This window comes from Sminthopsis crassicaudata, chromosome 2, assembly GCF_048593235.1.
Source record: "Sminthopsis crassicaudata isolate SCR6 chromosome 2, ASM4859323v1, whole genome shotgun sequence".
Lineage (NCBI taxonomy): Eukaryota > Metazoa > Chordata > Mammalia > Dasyuromorphia > Dasyuridae > Sminthopsis > Sminthopsis crassicaudata.
The window spans coordinates 85,696,288-85,715,607 of NC_133618.1; the positions used below are offsets into that span (position 1 = coordinate 85,696,288).

At 36.3% G+C, this 19,320-nt stretch overlaps 1 protein-coding gene across 2 annotated transcripts in view; it reads left to right on the forward strand.

Annotated features, from left to right (window-relative positions):
• The window catches only part of PLEKHH2 (pleckstrin homology, MyTH4 and FERM domain containing H2), a 141,726-nt gene that overhangs the window by 24,824 nt on the left and 97,582 nt on the right, over positions 1-19,320 (forward strand). Inside the window, exons 1-2 of one of the 2 annotated variants that reach the window (XM_074286699.1) lie at positions 3,603-3,758; positions 14,686-14,815. In XM_074286699.1, the coding sequence (XP_074142800.1) occupies positions 14,693-14,815 (123 nt within the window). In that variant the 5' untranslated portion in view covers positions 3,603-3,758; positions 14,686-14,692. Of the gene's footprint in view, positions 1-3,602; positions 3,759-14,685; positions 14,816-19,320 lie in introns of those variants that run through there. The other variant, XM_074286700.1, reaches the window with a different exon arrangement.

Here is a 19,320-nt window from a genome sequence, read left to right on the forward strand (position 1 = left end):
AAACAAGAGATGACTTCAGCATCTTTGATGTCTGATCAATCTCTAGTGTTCCACTATGTCTACCTCAACTGCCTTCATGACCACTGGAACTTTGAAGTATATCAGGACGCAGAGATAAGGCAGGAAAGAATTCTAGGCATGAGAGACAGCCAGTGAAAATGAGCAGAGCTGGGAGATGGATTGTCTTGTATGAAGAAATGCAACAGACCAAAGTCCCTGTAACCCAGAAATCTGGGATATATGGGTAGAGGTGAAAGCAGAACAAGAATAAAGAAGATTGGAAAAGTAAAAGAGGGCTAAGTTAGGAAAGGCTTTAAAAGCCAAACAGAACATTTTCTATTTAATCCTAAAGCTAATAGTCCCTGAGATTTCTTGACTAAGAGGGCTATTATGGTGCTGTGAGCCTTTTGTATTTTGTTCATTTTATGAAGTAAAAAAAAAGAAAAAAGCTGTCCTATACCTGTACATTGAATTCCTCTGCATGTGAACAAGAGCCATACCTGTATTTCTTCAGATTTCCTTGGAGGTTTTATTCCAGTATAAGGGCACTAATGATCTTCCTATCTAGAAACTAATTCTGTAGAGTCAGGTTCTTAGGATAAAAATCAGTCGCTGAGAGAGCCGAGATCCTTTGGGAGTGGAGCTAGTAGTCATGGGTGATTATTATGCTCATTTTCCAGTTGAGGTTAAGTGACTTGTCTAGGGCCATTCATTTAGTAAGTTTCAGAAGCAGTATTTGAATCAAATCTCTTTATTTCAATTCCATTTGGGAAATTGGAATGCTTCAAGATTCTATCTCTTCAACCAATATTTTTCCAGTGACATCATATGACTACAAATTTGTTAACACTATGATAAGAATCAAAATTTCAGTTGATCCAAAAAAGATAGTAGATTCAGATTGGGTGAAAACAGGCTGCAATGTCTTATACACAAAAAAGGGGAATAAAGATGATTCGTGCAATATATACCAATCACTGTGTCAGGGTACCTATGCTTAAATCTGTTTTGAAAGAATATTTTTTCAACATTAACCACATTCCAGGCACTCTATGTAGTAGGTGATAGGAAAATAAATAATAAAATGAAACAGTCCCTACTTTCAAGGAGTATATTTTCTAAAATGGGGGAGACAACACACATAAAGGCTGGGATCAAGAAGGGATTTTTTTTTGTCATAGAAAGGGTAGATGGAAGTACAGGGCAAGCAGTAGTCATGTCTGTTTCTAGAAGCAATGGTAGTAATTATTTGATTACTGCTTTCAGAGAAAGAATTGGAAAATGAGAGTGGAGATTGAGGGGGGGGGAAGGAAGAATCTTTCAAGTCATGCAGCAAGGCAGATAGCAAGATGTCCAGGATGGATAGGTATTTGATCTTGAGCCAGAAACATAATGGAGACACAGAGTCTCTGGATTCTAGTCCTAACCATGCTGGTTCCACTTGAGAAGAGCAAGTACAACAGTGGGATAGATGAAAAGATATCTGAAGGGGATGTTGTTATAGGGGTTCACTATATGGGAAAAAGGAGTTAAAGTGACAAGGCTGAGTATAAAAACAAACAAAATTGATATTAAAACTTTAAGACAGATACTATCAAGGAAATGTACAGATGGAAAAGAAGATGGATCAATAATGTATAAAGGAAACAATTTGGAAAGCTGAAATACTATATTGGTACATCTAAGTCACCAAAAGAACAAGAGAAAAGTTTTTAGTATATTGGCAGTGTTCTTTATGGAAGAATTATCAAAGGATGTAGAGAATGAGAGTAAGAGTCAACAGAATTTGAGAATTAAGAGGAATCTCAACACTATCAAATCTAATCTTTACACCAAGGCAAAAGTGGATTGCAATCTATACTTGCAGAGTAAGTAGTCACATTAGTGAGATCCTAAAGCATTGAATGAAATCTGTGTATAGGGCACTGTAGTAGAACAGTGAGGTAGGAAAGTATGTGCTAGACTAGGAATCAAAAAAACTTTTTTTTTTTTTTGGCTGAGGCAATTGAGGTTAAGGGACTTGCCCAGGGTCACAAAGCTAAGCATGTTAAGTGGCTGAGGACAAATCCTTCTGATTTCAGGGCTGGTGCTCTATCCACTGCACCAACAAGTTGCCCCCCCCCAAAAAAAAATTTTATATTTAATATGAGTTCCACTCCATACTAACTATATGATCTGGGACAAATCACTTAATCTTTATGAAGCCTCCATTTACCTCATCTATAAAATGAATGATTAGAATACTTAATCTTAAAGGTCCCTTCTACCTTAAATGTAAGCTCCTATGGGACGCCTAAACTGCTGTTGCTTCTCAGGAAAAATCTAGTTCTTACCAAAGTTAATAATTCACCACAATAATAGTCTCTCTTCTACAGTGGTTTTTATTCCTAGTTTTACTTGAAAAAATCATCTGGTATCCTCTGCTGGAGAGATATACAGTGAGTGTAATTCATCTGCAATCTATTAGCAATGATGACTTGGGCAGGATATGATGTAGCTCCTGTAAGGGGATTTATGGCAGTCAATGGACAGGAATTTCAGAGGATGAGAAGGTGTGGATAGGTTGGGATCTGCACCAATGGTGGAATGCCCACAGGAATGAAATCAGGCAGCCAGTATCCTGTCTTCTTTCATCATCATTCTAATTAAAGAGTAAAATTAAGCAGCTGGCAGATTTTGGATCTGGGGCTGTAAAACCGTAAATTTCACTTTGTCAAATTTAACTAGACTCCATGCCCCCTTAACACTGGACTCTGTAACAATCAGAAAAGAATTGTTTTGAGCAACTTTTTTCAGAATTTAAGTAAATTGATTCGGAAGCTTGAGTTGATAACTGACTTGCTTTAAAAGTTTTTTTTTCAAATTCACTAAATCCACATCCCTTTAATGATTACATTTCCAAAATGGAAGCGATTTTAGATTTTCTCTCGTGCTTGGTTATTACTAACCTAGTAATTTAGTTACTCAAACTCTATTTGTTTAACTCCTGACATCTCTATAAAACCGGGCCGGGAGGGCTTGCTTTTGGAGGGCAGTTTGGAGACTGTATGGCATGTGCTGTGCATCAGCAGCTCCCACAAAAGGCAGGAAGAATTTACTGTGTGGAGGTTGCTTGGATCAGATTCAAAATTAGTGCCCATCTGGAAGAAATATGAATGTCCGAAACCGACTCACTGATCTTTTCCTAATAATAAGTTTGCCTTTCGTTAAAGGCTCTCATTGTTTCGCAATATTATATCTCCTTCAAGCTTGCTGTACGTGCTTAAAACAAAGCACTCGAGAAATCTCCCTCAAAAGGTAAAAACTTTGTTATTCCCATTTATCAGCTGTGTAAACTGAGAGAAGTGACTTGCCTTATCTAGTGATTTGGGGTCCGGATTATCAACAGAATTGAAAGCCCCTGTCCGGAATTCGGAACCAGGACTTGCAGCAGGAGAGGTAGAATCTTAGAAAGCGCTGGAAATCTAGGCCACTAGATTGGGGGGCTTGGGACAGCGGGTGGTGTGGGGGAGGTGGGGAAGGGTCGTTTTGACCACGCCCCTTCGACGACGCAAGGGGACGGAACTAGTCTCTTATTGGTTTTTACGAGCGTCCGTCAGAGTAGTGGCGACGACCCGCCCCCGCCTGTCTACCCTAGTGGGTTGGAGCAGAAGGGGGCGCGGACAGTCCCGGGAGCCCGGGGACCAGGAGCAATCCCGCACCCCTTAGCAAACACTGCTGCTGCCCGTGCCTCCGTCGTCCTCGGAACAGCAGCACAGGTAGGTCGGTCGCAAAGTCCGAGACCCACTAACTTCTCTGCGCCCCACTCTGAGTCTGGCAAGGAGAACCCCCTTCTTCAAGTCCTGTTGGGAGACAGGCTGCAGCTCCAACTTGAGCAGGGAAGAGAAGCAAAGCGTAGGGGGACCCCTAGAAGGCCCTGGGCCAAAACATGAAACGGGGCTCGACCTCCGCCCCGAGTACTCCCATAGTCTTCCCACACCGTGCCTTTATTTCCCCGACGCCCACCGACTCAAGGGCACAGATCCGTGCGAGCGCATCTTGGCTCTCGGCCAAGGGGCTTGGCTCCGGGACTGCCATCGCCGCTTGCCATGCTCTCGTTGGTTCGATGAATTAAAATAATTTGACCCCAGTCCCTTCATTCTCCGCCCCGACCTCCAAGTGGGAACAAGACGCTTTATGTAGCTCGGAGTCTCTTGCCTACATGGACGTCCTGTGGCTCTTCCTTGCTTGCCGAACTCCTGTGGTCATGTACCGAGATGGGAGTGGGGGGAGAGGGGCTTTGAGGAACTGTCAGGTGACGGAGACTTTCCCGGAGGGAAGAGTTAGACAAGTTATACTTTTCATAGCAACCCTGTGCATTTTAAAAGTTCGCCCTTGCTTGTAAAGTTAACCACGCAGAACCTAGCGCTTATGTCACTTTGTGTTTCTTGTTCCACCCACTGAGAATTCAGGGGTAAGAATGTTAAAACTAAGAAAACATTAACTGAAGCTGCTACAAACTGAAGCTGATTTTAAAGTTACCAATTTTTTCTCAATGCTGAACTGTCACTTAAGTAACACTGCAAAATAATTTCCCCAGAAATACTATGGATGTTTAAAGTGACAGTTTAGTTTATAGGTTGCAAAAGAAATGCCTATATTTCTCTCTTTATATACAGAAATATATTAAACAAAGTAGTAACCAAAAATATATTGAAAAACCAATGTACTAATCTAGTCAATATCTTTGAGCAGTCCCTTCTCACCCCCGTCCATCTTAAATTAAAACTGGAATGGATGAAATAGGAAAGATTTCTTTAAACAAGACTGTCAAAAAGGACATCTCTTCTGTTTTAGGCAGGGAAATAAGACATTTGTTGGTTACACAGAAGACTGCAAATTTAGATAGTGCAGAGTGAGTTTCAGTAGATGAACTCTCTATTTTTCTTTCCCTCTTCCTTTTGGGGATTTTGGGAGAGAAACAGGAAGTAGAGATTAAAAGAAAAAAATCATGCGCTCCACAATTGTAAACAATTTATTTTATGTCAGTAAATATTTCCAAAGGTCCCTGGGGATGTTTGGAAAATCTGAAGCTAAGTAGTATCAATCACTGGCATTCTACCATAAAGTTATTTTCGAGTGTAAAATATTTTAAACTATTTATATAGCAACTGGTCACAGTAGTTACAGCTCAGCAGCTAAGTATAGTAATGGAGACCAAAAAGAAGAGTATTATCATTCAATCTTGATTCCTTATGATTCCTTACTAGAGCTATAAAGGGAGCAGCTAGGTAGCATGGTGGACAGAGTGCTTGACTCCTATCTGAACAAAGAAAGAGCTGTAATGATCTCTATAGAGTGGATACTCTTTATACTTAACTAACCAGTATAACATTAGGACAGTAATGGTGAGATCAGGTGACCAAGCTCTCATATTACCTATGGTTATAATTTGAGCTATCCCGAAATTTTTTTAGTGTTGGAATCTTAGTAATATAGAGTGTCAGAATCTAATAAAGGCAGGCGTCCCCCCTCCCCTTCAGTTGGTGTGTGCCTGTGTTCTGATATCCACAGCCTACAAATTGTCAAAAGTCACAATCTCCCAGTACACTGTATGTTTTTACTAAAATTGACCCTAAATGGAAACAGAATGTGTCTCATCATTTTCAGATAAGCATTCTCCTCTTCCTCCTGACATAGTTAAAAACTGTCACATGCCTTCTTCCACCAATTCTTTTTACTTCTGCCTGCTTTCCTTCAAGACTCTGCTAAAATCCCACCTTCTGCAAGAAGCACTGCCTGATTGCCAGTCATTGTTTACAATTTATCTTGTACATATCTTGTTTACGCATTCGTGTATTCATTTTGTCTCTCTCCTTAGACTGGGAACTCCTTGAGAGCAGGGAGTGACTTTTACTTTCTCTGTGTTCCTTGTACTTAATACAGTGTTATTAATAAATTAACAGATATGTGTTCATTTACTGATAGCAGAATCCAACCATGTGACAATGCCCCTAAATACTTGAAATTTAGTTTGGTTTCTAATTTTACCCTGTATTTCATCATTATTCAAGAATGGGGAAAACTTTTTTTGTCTTCCTTGGAGGAGATTAAAATAAGTCATTTGAAAAATTTCAAAATTGCTTATTTCTTATTTTAAGCTAAAATTAACATATGATTTAAATATAAATATAAATATGATTTTTTTGGGAAAAGTAGTGAGAAGAGGATACCACTTATATACACAAGCATTATTCAGAGTAGTGTAAGGATCTAAGTGCTATCAGTGTTCAGAAAAAGATGAGATCACTTCTCTCTGGGCAAACCAGAGAAAGATTCATGAAAGAGATGGCCTTTGAACTGATCTTTGAAGGATTTTTTTTGGTCTTGTTTTGTTTTGTTTTTTTGTTTTAAACAGGAGATAGAAATGGAAGAGAGGCTCCTTTGGGTATAATGAAAAGTGTGAGTAAAGGAGCAGAGCAGGAAAGCATAGGCTATATTATGGAATGGTGTGTTATCTAGTAGAGTGATATGATAATAGAATAATATATATTAACATGATAACAATATAATGTGTTAATATAAGTTAAGACTCAAACAGTAGGCTAGGTCTAGCTCATAGAAGGTCTTGAATGCCTATGATCATAGGATCATAGATTATACATGGAAGGGAATTTAGATAGCATTAAGCTCAACCCCTTAATTTTACAGATGGAAAAAAAACTGAGGCAGAGAGTTTAAGTGACTTGCCCAAGATCAAACAAGTAGTAGTAAATGTCTGAGGTAGAACTGAACTCCAGGTTCCTAACTCCAAGGCTAGCACTCTGTTCACCACCACCTAGCTGGAGTTATGACGATTCCACAAACAATGAGGAACTATTAAAATTCTTTGAATAGGAGAGTAGTATGATCAAAGCTGTTCAAGAATATTAATTTTATAGTGCTATATAATATAGATTAGTTGATGATGGGAAAATGCTTGAGATAAGGAGATAGGAAGCCATTACAATTTTTAAGCAAGTGGGAACAAGGATCTGTACTAAGTTGGTAGTATAGCAGTAGAAAATAGAAAAAAAGGCAGGTGTGAGAAAAGTTGCCAAAGGAGAATTTAGCAAATGATTAATGTATAGAGAGCAAGGCCTGATAAGTTTAGTGAACTGCCAACTCTATGAGTCAATAGTGTGATACCTGAAAAAGCTAATGTGATCTTAGTCTGCATTAAGAGAAACACAGTGTTCCTGACTGGAAAAGAAGATAGTTATAGAAGAATTTTTAGAATAGAAATGGCATAATTTGCAGAGGGGCAGGCCTTGGCTCAGTGTACTTTATGACACAAAGAAATGTCCTAAAGTGGAATAAGCTCCTTTGTGTGTTTGGCTTCTCTGGAGGTGTTTGGACAAAGGCTGGATGGCTTCTTGTTAGGGGTGCTGTAGAAGTGACTTGCCAGATACAGGTTCTACTACTTGGTCTTTGAGACACCTCATATCATGAGATTCTGTAATTTTGTGAGAAAACTATTTGAAGATTTAAGTTTGAGTGGTTAGGAAAATGGTGGATGTTATGAACAGAAACAGAATAGGCAAGGAGGAGAAGCAGGTTTTCTTTTTTCTTTTCTTTCTTTTTTTTTTTTTTTTTTTTTTTTTTTGAGGAGGAAGTCAATGAATTGTATTTTGAATATTCCCTAGAGGAATGAGCAAGTAGAGTCATCTAGAATTGAAGGTCCAAAGGAAACCAGAGAGGTCAAAGATGAAAAATCTGAAAGTTTTCCAACCAAATTTGGAATTATAGGAGTGGAAATAATCAAGAAAAAGAGAGTGTATACAGAAAAAAAAAAGACAAAAGTAAACTTTGATGGGCAAGAAAAGAAATGGGGACTAAAAAATAACATAACATTGTAGATGACAAAAGTGAAAAAAATCAGTTTAATCCCTTAAGCATTTAGCAGTTACATGTGCTATGGTAAGCATGAAGACACAAAGACGAAAATGAAGAGTCGTTGCCCTCAAGGAGCTTATACTCAAAAGAGTATATAAAGTCAAATAAATGTGTCTGTGTGCATATAAATATATTATGTATATATACATATGTACATATATATTATATACAAAATAATTTCAAGTGAGGCAAGAATAAAGCTAATAACTGGTGATATGTGGAAAAGGTTCATTTAGAGTTAGGATGGTTGCTGAACTTTGAAAATAACTAGGCATTCTAAGAAGTGGAGTGAAGAGGAAGAGTTTTCCAGGCAAGGTGGGCCAGAGGTAGTAGACAGAAAAGGACAGAAAGGACAGAAAAAGAATGTCATGTAGGAGGAACAAGAATGAGTGAGGTAGTGTAGAGTTCAGAGACCTGAAGGTAAGTAAGAAGGGTTCAAGTTCTGAAGGACTTTAAAATTCAAGGAGTGGAATTTATATTTTATCCCATATGTAACTAGGAGCCATTGGAGTTTATTGAATAGGAGAATGATGTGGGGAGACCTGAACTTTAAGAAGATCTCTTTGGAAACAAGGAAGGAAGCATTTGTGAAGCACTTACTATGTGCCAACTACTTTATAACTATTATTTCAGTTGAGAGGAGGATGAATTGGAGTGGGGAGAGGTTCAAGGCAGGAAGACCAAGCAAAAGACTATAACAATTGTCCAGGTGTTTGATAATGAAGGCCTGCATTTAGCATGGTGGTTATGTCAGAAGGAAGAAGAGGACATAGACAAGAGATTTTATGAAGGTAGAATGGACAGAGCTTGGCAACAGATTAAATTTGGTGGTAGTAGAGCAGTGAGTGAGAGTAAGGAATTGACAGTAACATCTCTTTATGAACCTGTGTGATTGGGGAAATGGTAGTGTCCCCAGCAACAGCAAGAAAGTTAGGAAGAGGGGAGGGTTTGGAGAAAAAGATAATGAGTGCAGTTTTAAACATGAATTCAAGATGTCTGTGGAACGATGCTTTACAGATGTCTAATACATAGTTGGAGTTGCAAGAATGGAGGAGGAAGAGGTGGATATCATAGTAAAAACACTACAGGGAAGTTAAAGATGAGGACTGAGAAAATGTCATGGAGATAGCAGGAAATCCTTTAGTGATATTAGGAAATAGTCTAGTTTCATTCTAGATTGCAAAGAATTAAGAAGTGAGTGAGAGGTGAGGAAGTGGGGCCAACCAGTGTCTGCAGTTTATTCTAAGAATTTGGCTTGTAAAGAGTGACATTTAATATGATTGTTTGAGTGAATAGCAGGGCCAAGAGAAAGTTTGGTTTAGTTTGTTTTTAGACATGGAGCAATAAAAAAAGCTAGTGGGTAAAGCAAAATTGAAGGGTTGACCTTGATGAAGAGTAGGGTCAACAATTCTTGTGTATAACAAAAAAGAATGGAAGTCTGAAATAGAGAGGGGGTGCTAAATATGTTGGCAGAATTTTATGTCAGCTTATCAATCAACAACAAATATTTATGTAAACCAACTGCTAATGGGTAGATAAACCTAATAGCTCCATGAATATCAGTGCCTCCCATCATCATTCCATCTGTCTTATTTTTCCTATCTCCTCCATCCTTCCCCAATAACCAAAGAAGACCCAGAGAAATCTTGTATACTAAAACCCTTGGCATTGTCAACCTGTATCTAACTATAAAAATAAACATGGTTTTATCGGTGGAAATGACATCAAGGAAGTTACATTGCAACTTGCTTTTTCTCTGTACTTTCTGGACCACTGGGCTTCTTCATCTGACTTGTAATTGAAACTTTCTATTTGTGTCATCTTTCACTACTAGCAAATGAGCTCCTTGAAAGTAAGGACTTACTTTATAGATACATAAATCTAAGATTCTAAATGTATTTATAGTCTCATCTTTATAGTTAAGTGACTTGGGTAAGATAAAAAACATTTCATTTTCATTATCTTTTCTAAGCTTGATGTTCAAGTTTAACAATTGAATTCTCCAACCTAGTAGGGGAAAACTCCAGGACAGATGACCCTATTGCACAGATAAATGTGTGTTAGCATTTATTAAAACTTCAGTATAAATTATTTATTCTGATATTTTAATAATCATGAATAAGTGATTTTTGAAATTGTGTAACGTAGTGGCATAAATTGAACTAAAGAGAAATTCCCCAGTGTGAAAGAGATACTTCTTATTGCCTAAAGCTATGCTCTTCTATAAAGCTGCTATAGCATGACTGATTTAAGACTTAAGTTTGCCTGTTTTCCAATTGGATGAAAATGTTTCTTCAATGTTCTCTTACTCTGTATGCTCTGGAGATCATGCAAAACAAAGTATCTGGTAGATGAAGTAATGGGCAATTGACTATAGCAATGGTATATTCTATAATTAATAAGATTAGGTTTTAATATGAATACTGAAAAAAATCTGTTATGGATGATATCTGGAAAAATGACTGGGGAAAAAAAGGATAATAGGAAGGAACAGAGATCAGGAAGAGGATAACATTCAATTATTTATGCCTTCAGAATCATGTTCTCCTGATAGTAATGATAAGATTTTAGATGTATTTTGGTGGGTCCATTGATAAATTCCTAGTTTTTATCTTCATGATTGTTGTAGAAATTCTCACAATAATGGTATAATAAAAAAAAATTCTAGATGTTGAGCCAATCCTGGCTCCCACACTTTTAGTTGGACCATGGGAAATCATATATCTTATATAAATTTTAGTTTCTTCATTTTAAAGATTTGGATTGCAATTAATTGTACTACCTATCCCTCAGAATTGTTGAGAAGAAGGTATTTTGTATACTTTAAAGCACTATGCAGATGTGGATTATTGCTATTATTAATTAAAATACAGTTATAACCTTTGGGAAATGGTTCTTTGAGATATGTTATAAAAGAGTCTATTAATTTATGTATTATTGAACACTGTGCCTTCTATAAAATAAGCAATTAACAGATGCTTGTTGTATTAAATCCCACACAGTTATGTTATAGTACTAACATAAAGACTGATTTGTGTACAAATGACCTGCTAGGAAATCAGGTGGGTTTTGTTGTTATTGCTAATAGGTTTTTGAGTGAATAGGTAATTAAAAAGAAAAATTTAAATGAAGATTAGTCAAAAGGATAAGCCAAGATTCTTTTAAGAATTTTATTATTTTTTATTCTGAATTTAATGAGCACCAATAAAATGAAGAATTCCATATTTGAAATACAACAGAAAAGATTATACATGAAAGCCTAAATTTCTATTATATAAAGTTTGATTTTTTTGTGTGCATGTAATAAATTTATCATGTGACATTCAAAACTGTCTATTTTGTTTCCTTCTGACCATCCTTTTGTTCTCTTCTATGCATTTTTAAAGAAATGTTTTAATAAGCCCCTTTCTTTTCTTTTTGACAGCTCTATTACTAACTTTTCAAATCCTTTTCCCTTAAAAAAATAAAAAACAAAATTCTTATAACAAGTATGCATGTTCTAGCTTTCTAGTCTTGTATCTTATTTCCCCTCATATCCTCTGCAATTCAGTCATAAGTGGGAATCTTGTTATTTCTCAGAGAAGAGAATCATCTCTCTAGTGTAGATTTCTCTCTCTCTCTCTCTCTCTCTCTCTCTCTCTCTCTCTCTCTCTCTCTCTCTCTCTCTCTCTCTCTCTCTCTCTTCTCTCAGCCTCTCCTCCCTCTCCCTTTCTCCCTCTCTCCCTCTCCCTCTCTCACTTTCTCTCTCCCTCTCTTTCTCTCTCTCTGTCTCTCTGTCTCTCTCTCTCTCCCTCTCTTCTTCTCCCCCTCTCCCTTTCTCCTTATTTCCACCTATTGGCTTCATTCAAGACTCAGCTAAAATCCCACCTTCTTCTGCAAGGAGCCTTTTCCTGATCCCCATTAATGCTAATTCCTTTCCTCTGCTAGTTAACTCCAGTTTTTCCTGTCTTTATATTGTTTGTATGTAGTTGTTTGTGTGTTATCTTCTCCATTAGAATGTGAGTTCCTTGTGTGAACACTTTTTTTTCTTGCTTTTCCTCTGTATACCCAGTAATTAGTGCAAAGCCTGATGCATAGTACACATAGTAGTTGCTTAAATTCTCGTCAGCTGATTAACTAGACAAGCAAAACAAATGCCTACATTGTCCATGTCCGATATTGGACATATATGTCTTTCATTTTGCACTTTGAGTCCATCACCTTCCTGTCAGGACATGGGGAAAATTTATGATCATTAATCCTCTGTAATCATAGATAGTCATTGCTTCGATCTAGGTTCTTAAATCTTTCAATGTTGCTTTTCTTTACTGTGTTGCTATTATAGAAATTGGTTCTGTATTGGTATCGATTCTATATTTTTTGTTGGTTCTGTTTACTTTTTTTTTTCTATATCACTTCATAGAAGTCTTCCCAACTCCATCATTTCTTATCATATACAATGATTTGTTCAACCATTCACTAATTGTTCTACCATTCACTTCAATTTCCAATTATTTATCATTCAAAAAAAGAGCTACTATAAATATTTTTAGTTCTTCCTTTTTCCTTTGATCTCTTTGGGCTGTCGGTTATATTGTTGGGCCAAAGGATATGCACACATTAATGACTTTGGGACATAATTCCAAATGGCTTTCCAAGATGGGGGTACCAGTCCACAGTTTTCCAAACAGAACATTAATGTGTCTGTTTTTCTAAAACCTCCCCAACAATGGTCATTTTTCCTCATTGTCGCCTTTGCCAAAGCTTTAGGCCAAACTTCACAGTGGTTACAGTTTGTCTCTCTTATTATTAACGATTTGGAATATTTTATATGATTAAAGATATTTTTAATTCGTTCTTTTTGAGAACTGCTTTGCAAGGCCTTTTGTCATTTATCCTTTGGGTTATGGATAAGCTTTGTTGAACGAGAGTATTGATAGGATAAAAGGGGCAAAGAAGGTTATGTGCAATAGGAGATAGAAATTTTTTAAAAGGTCATTTTTCCCCACTGTTTCTCTTTGTAAGCATATAGGGTATTATATTTCCAATTAAAATTATATCTTAGATTCTGAAATATTTATACTTGTGGCTTGGATTTCTTGATGGGGCTATTATGTTCTTCACAGTTATACTCTTTATATTTATTCTGATTAATTTAAAGATAGTACTGCATAAGAATAAAATTTGCATTTCTATAATAACAAAAATCCCTTGTCTCTATAATATTATAAAGTTTACAAAATGCTTTCTTAGCAATTGCACATTGAAGCAGGTAGTACTAGTATAACTAGTGTAATTATCCCTAGCTTAACAGAAAGGGAAACTTGTCGGTGGCAACTTCTAGCTGCCGTTTTTCATTCAAACTAATTCATGGTTTGTAAAACAGACTATAAATTCCTTGAGGACAGGGAATATTTGTTTTTTTTTTTTTTCTTTTTCTTTGTACACCCAGCACCTAACACAGTACAAGGGAGACAGTAGGCACTTAATACTAAACTGAATGAAAATTTTAAAAAAATTGTAAATTGTTTCTGACCTGATATTCTGGGGAAGTATAAGGCTATCCTAAAATTCAAGTAATACTTTTGTGTATTTGAACACTATTTGTGCTCTATTGAGCACAAAGCTTGGAATCAGGAAGATCTCAGTTAAAATATGGCCTTAGACACTCATTAGCTCTGTAACACCAAGCAAATCACTTAATCTCTGATTGCCTAATCTACTGGGAGCTGAGCCATGAGACCATTGAAATCAATGGGATGTATTTCCTCATGCTTCAATAGGGACCACCCCCAAATCATAATATCTGGATCTTGGAGGAGCCCCCAGGAAACAAAATATCTTACAAAAAACTCCATTGACTCACTGATGAATGCAGGAAAGATTTATTTTACATTCTTGCAAGAATGGATGCCTAGATGAATAGACAACCAAATGTGTTTTTTATACTTTCTAAGGTGTTTTTAAATATGAGATCTGACAATAGCTAAGGCAGTTAGATAGTAGTGAGATCCAAATGCAGTCACAGAGTTGGACATGACTGAACAAGAACATGATATAAATAAATAAGGCATTCTTTCTGTTTTGTAAATGGGGAGAGTGAGACCCAGTGATATTAAATTATTTGGCCAAAAAGTGATGGATCTGGGATTGAAACTGGAATTTTTTCCATTCATTTTTATTTGGACACAGTCTTTAAATGTTTCAGCATTCAAAACCTTAATATTTTAGGTTATCCATAGCATTTTCATTTTGTTGTTGTTGCTGCTTGCTTGCATTTTATTTTGCTTCTTTCTCTCTCTTTTTTTATTGGTTTGATTTGATTTCTTTGTGCAGCATGATAATTGTATAAATATGTGTGCATATATTTGATTTAACATAGTTATACCATATTTAACATATATTGTGCTATTTGCCATCTAGGGGAAGATGTGGGAGGAGGGGAAAATTGAAACACAAGGTTTTGCAAGTACTAATGTTGAAGAATTGTCATGCATATGTTTTGAAAAATGAAAAGCTCTAATAAAATAAAATATAATATATGTTTTAGATTATCAAATGACACAGTATCACATAATGGCGAGAATGTATTTTGTGTGTGTGTGTGTGTGTGTGTGTGTGTGTGTGTGTGTGTGTGTGTATGCATAAGTCTATCTGTTCAGACAATACTTTCACTTATTGAGTGTCAGTTGATTTCCCAGAGAATAATACTTCTGTAATGACTAGATACTGAAACACTTTTCCTGAATCCTAAAAAGTGTTTTATCTATCTGAATCTATCTTCCTTTCTAGAATAAAGATGTCAGAACTTTTGGAGCCAGAAGGAACTGTAAATTGGAAGGAAAGATGCATGGCCTTGGAATCCCAACTCATGAGATTTAGACTTCAGGCAAGCAAGATTAGGGAACTTTTAGCAGAGAAGGTAAGTTTTTCTATCCTACCTTAAAATATCTATTTACAAATAGAACTGAAGTAATTTTTTTCCAAATTCAAATCCAGTTGATAAAAGCACAAGTCTGACCATATCATTCCCCCTATTCATTAAACTTTAGTGACTCCTTATTATTTTTAGGGTAAGATATAGTGTTCAATTGGTATTTAAAACTCTCTACAACCTTGCCCCATCCTATCTTTCCAATCTTATCATACACCGTTATCCCCCATATCTTTGACAATACAACCACACTAGCCTTCTTGTCTTTTCCTCATCTCTGGGGCTTTTCACAAGTTGAGACCTATGTATGAAATGCATTCCTTCATCTTCACCTCCTACTTCCTGAAATATGACTTGGCTCAGGAACTACCTTCTTTAAAAAGCATTTTTTGGTCCCTCTTAGATGCTACTACATTCTCTTCCCAGTATCTCCCATTTCCCCATTACCTTTTATCTCCTTGGTATGCTACATATGTACATGTTTTCTCTTGCTTTCTTCCTTAGAATATGAGTTCCATGAAGACAAGAACTATTTTGCTTTTTTGGGGGGGAGGGAGAGAGTCTCAGTTTACTTAGTACCTACTATAGAATCTAGCACATATTAAGTGTGTAATAAATGCTTGATTGACAAACCAATATTCTAATTATTCTATTATTATTAGGAGTAATTCTACTAATTCTAATTATTCATGTTAAGCTTTTCTAAATAATAAAAATAACTGATACCTGTCAGTTCTTTAAACAAAAAAATGGCATGTTGTTTCTCAAGATTTAGAATATTAAAGTGAAAAACATGTCTTTGTAATTACAAGTAGAATATGTTTGAATTGAAAATAAGCAATGAATGATTAATGGATGGTAAAATAAATACTTTGATTTTTGCAAGATGAATGTTTCTGGTTTGACAGATTTGGGATTGATTAAATTTTTTTTAGAATAAAATAATCTGATAGAATAGCAGCTAGATGACTCAGTGAAACAAGAACCGGGCCTGAAGTTCAAATCTGGCCTCAGATACTTACTAGCTGTGTCATCTTGGGGAAGTTATTTAACCCTATTTAACCTTAGTTTCCTCACCTGTAAAATATCCTAGAGAAGGAAATGGCAGATCTTTTCAGTGTCTTTGCCAGGAAGATCCCCAAAAGGAATCACAAAGAGACACAACTGAAATGATTGAACAAAGATAAGAAAAGTTATTAGTTGATGCGTTAGCTAGGTGGCACAGTGAATAGAACTGGGACTGAAACAGGAATTTTTCCCATTCATTTTTATTTGGACATGGTCAGTCTTAAAATGTTTCAGCACTCAAAACCTTAATGTTTTAGGTTTTCAGACAATTGAAATGATTAAACAAAGATACAAAAATATTAGTTGATGAGGCAGCTAGGTGACAGAGTATGCAGAGTGTTGGGCCAGAGTTGTTTCAGGCACGTATGTATCTACACATTAACTCTATAGTAATTATACTTATTATCAAAGTGGAAGCTAGGTGGGCCAGTGCATAGAGTGCTGAGAGGAAGCAGCAAAATTCGAGTTCAAACACTTACTATCTACATGACTCTGGGCAAGTCACTTAATTGCTCCTTGCCTTAATTTCCTCAGTTGTAAAATGGGGACAAAGTAAGTTATTGTTATGTTGTGTAAAACCATATTTAGTACAAAGAGTTTCTACTGAGTATCTTACCTAGATGTCACAATGTAGTAATTTTCTGCAAAATCAATATTTAAAATTCATGGACAAGTCATAGTAAGCCTGAAATAATTGCCTTATGTTGACATGGAAAAGAGGTCAGAAAAAATTATAACCAATTTCTCAATCCTCACTATTTTAATATAATATTAAGAACTAACATTTCTATACATAGTGCTTTATGATTTACAAAGAACCTCACAATCATTATCTTATTTGATTCTTGAAACAACCTTGTAGCATTGTCATAACAACTGTCATAATGAGTTTATAGACAATTTCTAATTGTCAGCATTTCTAAGCACATTAAGATGGATCAGGCCATATTAGGCTTATATGACAAAAAAGATCAATTCCCATTCCAATTGCTGGCTATAAGTTTATTTCTCTGCCATTAATTTAAGCACATGACAGTGAGGCTTAAAATGATACTCAGCTTAAATGTTAGATATAGCCTATGACTTTATGCTTTCCATTTTGTATCTGGAGAAACTAACATTAAATCATTTATCTTGGGATAAATAATAACCAGATGTTGTTGATGTATTTTTAAAAGATAAGTCTCCAGGGTCAAATTATTATCTTACAATTTTTTATCTCTCTTTGATTAAAATAAGCATTTCATCCTTTTCTCTCTCCTCTCTCTATCTTTTCTTCCCATCCTAACCCCTTCCAACTCATGTGATACTTCCACCATGCATCCTGGCTCCATGAAGCCAAAACTGTTGTCCCTGTTTTCAGATGTTCCTAGATGTTCTGTTGTACCAATTTCAATCTCTTTTCCTGTTCTGCTACTTATGTACATGTTATATACTTCTTTTTAGATTATAAGCTCTTTGAGGGCAAGCAGGAACTGCATAATTTTTCATTTTTGTTTAACCAGTTATTTTCACAATGTCCTACATCTAGTAGGCATTTTACAAATAAATATCTGTTGAATTGAAATTAGTCATATTTTGAAGCTTCCACAGATCTGTCATATTAATGAATGATGTAAGTATTCCCTTCATTGATGAAGATCAGAATCCATTGGAGCTTGACTCTTCTGGATGGGGATCATGTGCCTGTCTTTCCACCATGCTGCCACTGGGAGAGATGGTAGTCATGGAATTGAAAGTCTAGAAAATGATTGAATGTAGAGGGTGAGAAAGAGGGAAGACTCAAATTTCTTGAACCCAGGCAATTGGCTGGTTAGTAGTGCCATCAATAAATGTAGGAAAGTTGGTAGGATCAGAAGCAGTTCTGGTAGGAGATAAATTCCATTTTCAGCATGTTGAATATGATGTCCTGGTATAACATGTAAGTTGAGATGTCAAACAGACAACTAGAGACACAAGACTTGAGTTAGGGGAAGAGATTGGTGCTGGAGGGAGAGATTTGGGATATATTTATATAGTGTTGGTAAATAAGGTCAAAAGAGAGAATAGAAAAAGAAAAGTGGCTGAAATTGGAGGTCTTGGGAATCAGAAAGGTCATGATGAATCAGCAAAGACAAAGAAGCCATAGACAGATACAAGGAGATTTTTTTTTCCTCCTAAGTATAGTTGTGATTCATCTGTGTGGAAGCTCAGAGGGAAGACCTTGCTGTTCCATTGTGGATCAGCACCTTCTCTATAACATATAGTCTTATTTGCTGGGAAGTGAAGCATCTTGTTCAGGATCACACAGCTAGTATCAAAGGCAGCAGCTGAAACCAGATCTTTTTGACTTGGAAACAAGGTCTCTACCCACTATATCATTCTGGAGGGAATATGAGACACATACCAGTCAAATTATGTGGGAAATTAAGTTTACTTACTAACTTATGTTGGACTAAAGGAAAGTATACTATTTTTTAAACTAAAGTAACTAAAACTGGAGAGGCAGAATAACATAGTAGTTAAGACATTTTGCCTAGGGGTTAGGCAAATTCTACCTCTGACACAAAACAGCTAGGTGCTCCTAGGCTAGATACCTAAAAATCTCAGTGCCCTTTATGACTATATAAGACTTCAGAGCTGTTTGTGACTTGTGCTGCTGATATAAGGCGTTTCTTACTTGGAATTTTCTATAGTCATGAAATCACAAGTTTTGGGGAAAACCAATACCATAGAACTGAATACAATAATTTTTATTACTAATCATTAAATGATCAGATAGTTCAGCATTTTACTTTGTGAATGAACTAATAATGGGAGCAATGTAAAATAAAAATGTCCATTTTTATGATCTTATTCTTTTGACAAATCTAAGAAATGGAATTATTCATGTGTTTTGCATATTGGAAGCTAGATGATTTTGCCATGTTACTCATGATTTCCTAGTAAATAATTATGCTTCCAACATGGGAATATGGCTTTGCATGATATTTTCCATCAAACATACTCCATTTCAAAATCATATTTTTCTATAGTTGTCTTCTTTGCTTTTTGACTCTTTGCTATCCACTCACTCTCTCCCCCATTCATGTTTTCTCCAGCATATTCCTTCTTTTCAGTCTACCTGCCTTCTGTCTACCTATCTCTGTCACCTGAGTTGTTTTTGCCTATAAGTCTGTCTGTGTGGACTAATACTATCACACATTTGGATAGTGCTTTATATTTTTTCGAGGCATGCGTGATCTCACTGCTTTTGAAAGTGTATGGTCCAAAGCCAGATGTTGCATTCCTGAAGCCAGCCAGGTCCCGCCTAAAACTTTTGGTTTTGAGTTAGAATCATCTGGCCTAGGCCTTCTGTAATGGTTCTGTTCCTTGTGAGAGCAGTGCCTGTGAATCTGGGCTGACTTCAGGGTATCCTCAGTCCTGAGGGTGGGTTTGGGAAGCTG